Source organism: Salvelinus namaycush, chromosome 19 (genome assembly GCF_016432855.1).
Source record: "Salvelinus namaycush isolate Seneca chromosome 19, SaNama_1.0, whole genome shotgun sequence".
NCBI lineage: Eukaryota > Metazoa > Chordata > Actinopteri > Salmoniformes > Salmonidae > Salvelinus > Salvelinus namaycush.
This window is the reverse complement of record NC_052325.1, coordinates 30,319,533-30,324,816: the sequence shown is the minus strand read 5'-3', so window position 1 is coordinate 30,324,816 and position 5,284 is coordinate 30,319,533. Positions and strand designations below refer to the sequence as shown.

Sequence of the window (5,284 nt, the reverse complement as noted above, 5' to 3'; positions counted from 1 at the left end):
AAGTCTGGGCTCTGGCTGGGCCACTCAAGGACATTCAGAGACCCGAAGCCACTCATGCATTGTCTTGGCTGTGTGCTTGGGGTTGTTGTCCTATTGGAAGGTGATCCTTCGCCCCAGTCTGAGGTCCTGAGCGCCCTGGAGTAGGTTTTCATCAAGGATCTCTCTGTACTTTGCTCCGTTATTCATTCCCTCTATACTGATTACTCCCAGTCCCTGCCGCTGAAAAACATGCTTCACCGTAGGGAAGGTGACAGGTTTCCTCCACACATGGCACTTGGCATTCAGGCCAAAGAGTTCATTCTTGTTTTTATGAAAGCATAAAATGTGCTTTTTACTGAGGAGTGGTTTCCGTCTGGCCACTTTACCATAAAGACCTGATTGGTGGAGTGCTGCAGATGGTTGTCCTTCTGGTTCTCCCATCTCCACAGAGGAACTCTGGAGCTCTGTCAGAGTGACCATCAGGTTCTTGGTCACCTCCCTGACCAAGGCCTTTCTCCCCCAATTGCTCAGTTTGGCCAGACAGCCAGCTCTAGGAAGAGTCTTGGTGGTTACAAACTTCTTCCATTTAAGAATGATGGTTGTCACTGTATTCTTGGGGACCTTCAATGCGTCAGGAATTTTTGGTACCCTTCCCCAGATCTGTGCCTCGACACAATCCTGTCTTGGAGCTCTACGGACAATTCCTTCAACCTCATGGCTTTGTTTTTGCTCTGACATGCATTGTCAACTGTGGCACCTTATATGGGCAGGTGTGTGCTGTTCCAAATCATGTCCATTCAATTGAATTTACAACAGGTGGACTCCAATCAAGTTGTAGAAACATGATCAATGGAAACAGGATGCACCTGAGCTCAATTTTGAGTCTCATAGGAAAGGGTCTTAATAGAGTATGTAAATAAGGTATTTCAGTTTTTTTTATTTTGAATACATTTGCTAAAAATTTTAAAAACCTGTTTTCACTTTGTCATTATGGGATATTGTGTGTAGATTGATGAATGAAAAAATATGTTTATCCATTTTATAATAAGGCTGTAACATAACAAAATGTGGAAAAAGTCAAGCGGTCTGAATACTTTCCGAATGCACTGTATAGGTCAATAGTTGCAAAGCCTAACTAGCCCTGTCATCCTTACTATTAGGCCTAATAAAATATATAGGCTATTTGTAAAGTAAAAAAGTATAGACTAAAAGCCTACAATGTAGGGGTTATTGAACACAGAACTGGGTTCAATCAGAGAACTAAGAGCCTAAAACAAAATCAGAATTGGCTATAGGCTTTAACAAAATAATAACGGGAGTAGGCAAACTCATACTGTAGGCCTAATGTAGCCTATTATTTCATGAATAAGCCATTTTTGTCTATTTTACTGACAGGCTTCATAATATAGCTATACATAACGTATAAAAACAACATTCACAATACAAGAAGGAATAGCAAATGTTAAGAGAAAATGAAATAAATTGTTACAATTATTTAAGATATGAGGAATTAGCATATCACAATTTCAGGCTACCAGAAATTTGTGAAATTCAAATTATGATGAAACTCCAAACCACTTCAGAACAAGCATAGGCTAACCCTTTCAAATGAATATGGGTCAAATATATAAATAAAGCTATATATATTATGCTATAGGTTAATCTCTGAGTTCTCTTTTACACCAATTGCTATTCTATTCTGTTCAGTTTTGTTCTGTGATTTTCTGTTTTAGTATGTTCTAGAATGTTCGGTTCTGATATTCTGTTCTAGGCCTTTCCATAAGTGTAGCCTAAATAAGCACTTTTAAGCCGACATGTTTCCTAACAGCGTGTGAACTGACTAAAATAAGTAGGCCTAATCTAACCGACTAACTTGTCGGTTTTAATTTAATGCAGAAGACAGAGTGAAGTGCGTGCTTTTTACCACGGGTTCAATTGAGTTGCTAAGCAACAACCTTGGTATGGCAAATCATCCGTGAAATGTAAGTCTTCCAAAGCTGGATGGTGCGTTTTGTCCCACGCCATGAAAGAAGTTTGAAAGTCTCAAAACTAGGCCTAAGCAAAATCGAATAGCCTAATAAAGTGAAAAAAACGAATGCATCATTAGTTCTAAGAAAGAAGGCACACAAAAACTAAAATGTAGACTTTATTTAAATTGCACTAAAAGCGCATAACCTGTAATATAGAAATAAGCCTATACAAACATAATTTCACTAGGCTGTTGATTACGATTTAAATGTGTTATCAGACCAAAACACTTCAAGAGTTTACACGAAAAGTTGTTCTTATTTCGGAAATTGCCTATTGAGCTTTCCTATTCATGTATAGCATATAGTGCATTCATTCGATCCAGTTGTACTTTTTTAGGTCGGTGAGTTGGACGGCAAGTTTTTTTTTCTCGCTTTGAAAAGGTCAGAAGGTCAAGAGTGAGCCCCCTGCCTGCAGTTTCCTCTCAGTCTATTGGCCTATATTATAGATCAATTAATTATATTTTCATTGAATAAAGATTGTAAATCATAAACTCTCACATCGTAGGCATCGATTAGGCCTATGCCAAATATTCTGCGTATCAGATATTCAGAATTGGCGTATACTTCTTTCTGTAAGCTGACAATGACATTGAAAACACAATGGTAGGCTATCCGCTATGACAAATGTATTGTTCTCAATAATCCTTCATAAAATAACCACTAAAAATAAATGACTGTCAAAGTCATCACATAGAACTATACAAGGTTACAATAACAAACGACACCGACGTCAGCTTTTGGGAATGTGTGTTCCTTTGAAAATATCATCATTGAATAAAACGGTAAAGTCATGAATGACAAAATAACACAGGCCTAATGCAAAGTTGAGGGGAAAGACATTATTGCTCAATATAGTACAGTAATTGTAACAGAAAGTCAACATGGTGAAGACAATTCCAATTGTTAAAAAATATTGTCATTATAACTTGTTTGTAAAAACAAAACAAAAAACATATAAAAGGACTGCTTGGGAATGTCATGTGAAAACCACAAGCATCTTCAACAACTGCAGAGGAGAACATTTACAATAGCATTAAGTGCTGCAAAGGGGACAAAAAAAGTGTGTTTGATTTATTTTGTTCTAAAATATGAAATATTACACAATGTGAAATATTACACACAAAACAAAGAAGGGCAATCATGTAGAGGTTAAAGCTTATCATTGTTTTTTTACGTGGGGCCAAAGAACTGCCATAATCCTTTTGGTGAAGCATGGCATGTTTCAAATAAAATAAAAGGTAAATATGCTGTACATACACACATTTTATTGGAATATATTTCAGGCTGAAAACTGATTAAGATTATTTCTTAAATCCTAATGCGCCAAACATTTACATGAAGAAACATTACTTGAAGAGTTGACCCTCTCATTGCGCGGGCCATTCGATCATGTGTAATGTCGCATATGTTTTAAGTTAGGCTACTCCTTTCCTAAAGACCACACCGTTGGTCTGTTGGTTGGTCAGGTTGGAGTAATGTGGATAGGAAAGATTTGTGTCTTGTTTCATTGTTTATCATGTAAAAGGTATTATTCCCACTTGCTATTGCTAGTATTTTCTCGGCCTAGACAGTATCTTATTGCAGCCTAAAGAAATATTATTGTCCTGTGTTTTGTTATTTTCTCACGTATCGCTGAACATTCGCTTGCAGTCCATTGAGGGTGACGGTGTGTCTGAGCTCATGTTGCCGACCTGAGAGTACTCGTCCTCCGGGCTGTGTGGCAGCCCCGGTGGCGTCATCCTCTTTTCCTTCTGCCTGCGGTTGCAGAACCAGACCCGGACCACCTCCTTCTCCAGCTGCAGACTGTCCGCCAGAGAGGTGATCTCCTGGCCAGCGGGTTTGGGGCTTTTGAGGAAGTGGCTCTCCAAAGCTCCTTTGACGCTCACCTCGATGGACGTGCGCTTTTTCCTCTTCCTGCCCTGCGCCGCGATCTTATCGATGCTGGTGGGGCTACCGGTGGTCGAGTCGGCCTCTTCCAGCCATTTGTTGAGCAGCGGCTTCAGCTTGCACATGTTCTTGAAGCTCAGCTGCAGCGCCTCGAACCTGCATATCGTGGTCTGTGAGAAGACGTTACCATACAGGGTGCCTAGTGCCAAGCCCACGTCCGCTTGCGTAAAGCCCAGTTTGATCCGGCGCTGTTTGAACTGCTTGGCGAAGTTCTCCAGGTCGTCCGAGGTCGGCGTGTCCTCGTCGGACTGCGGGTCGTGGCTCACCCCGGCGTGGTGCTGCTGGTGATGTGGATGCTGGTGGTGGTGATGGTGATGATGATGACTGCCGTGGTCGAGATCAGGGGAGTCCCCCCTCACCATCCCCGGGTGCATTAGGCTCCCCGGTGAGTTGAGCATTCCGTTAACCGTGAATCCCCCGGGCTGGGAGTAGATCAGCGACTGTTGCTGCTGCTGCCCTTCGGAAAGGGAGGCTATATGCGCGGCTGAGGTGCCACCCCAGGCTCCTGGGTGTTGTGCCTGGTGGGAGCCCAGATGCAGAGACCTGTGGTGTAGAGCGGAGCCTGAGTGCATGTCCTCCCTGCCGGAGTTTCTCTTCACATCCTGCGGCTGCGGGCTACCCGTCATCCCAACGGGGCTGGAGGACCAGGGAGAGCCGGCCTCGGCAGCTGCCACTGCGGCTGCAGCCGCAGCGGCGTGAGGCAGGGATGTCATCCACTGGTGGGCATGGCTTAACATGTGTCCCCCGTTGCTCGTTGCCATAGCACCCTGCATAAAGTCACTCTGCATCATCTTCACGGAGGGGTCCCCTCTGTATCCACCAGACACCGAGGTGACTGCGGTGCTGCCCCGCTGCATGCCACCGACCCCCCGGTCTGAGTGCACGATGGAGCCGGTGGATAGGATCCTATTGCTGGCCAGGTATGGACTGGAGGTGGCTGTTGCCATTCCCCAAACCATAAAGCCTGTGAGTTATCGCCCTCTTCCCTCGTTGGATCAGCTTCTCTTCTCAAACAGAATGCTCTTATCCAATAATAAATCAAAACTATGAGAAAACGTGGTGAATGTTGCGTTACACTATATACCATAAAATGGAGATAAAAATAATTCAAAAGTAATCCAACAAAAATATTCACAAAAATGCAAATGAAAGTTAATGTTTTGTTTATCAATTAATGGAATAAAATAGTATTTACGTTCCACCAGTAAAAAGTCGGAGATTGGTGCATAAAGAATCTTTACGCATTCTACTTAGAGATTTTTTTGTGGGAATATATGAATAAAAAAAAGAAAAGTTTTTTGCGTCCTGTAAAGTTCTACTGGATGTAT

The 5,284-nt window shown here is 42.4% G+C and overlaps 1 protein-coding gene across 1 annotated transcript; it reads right to left on the bottom strand.

Annotated features, from left to right (window-relative positions):
* Positions 1 to 3,631: 3,631 nt before the first annotated feature.
* On the bottom strand, positions 3,632 to 4,903 carry LOC120063799 (POU domain, class 3, transcription factor 3-A-like). Its single transcript, XM_039014103.1, has one exon. It carries the CDS (start codon positions 4,901 to 4,903, stop codon positions 3,632 to 3,634), a length of 1,272 nt encoding a protein of 423 aa, XP_038870031.1.
* Between the last annotated feature and the right edge of the window lie 381 nt (positions 4,904 to 5,284).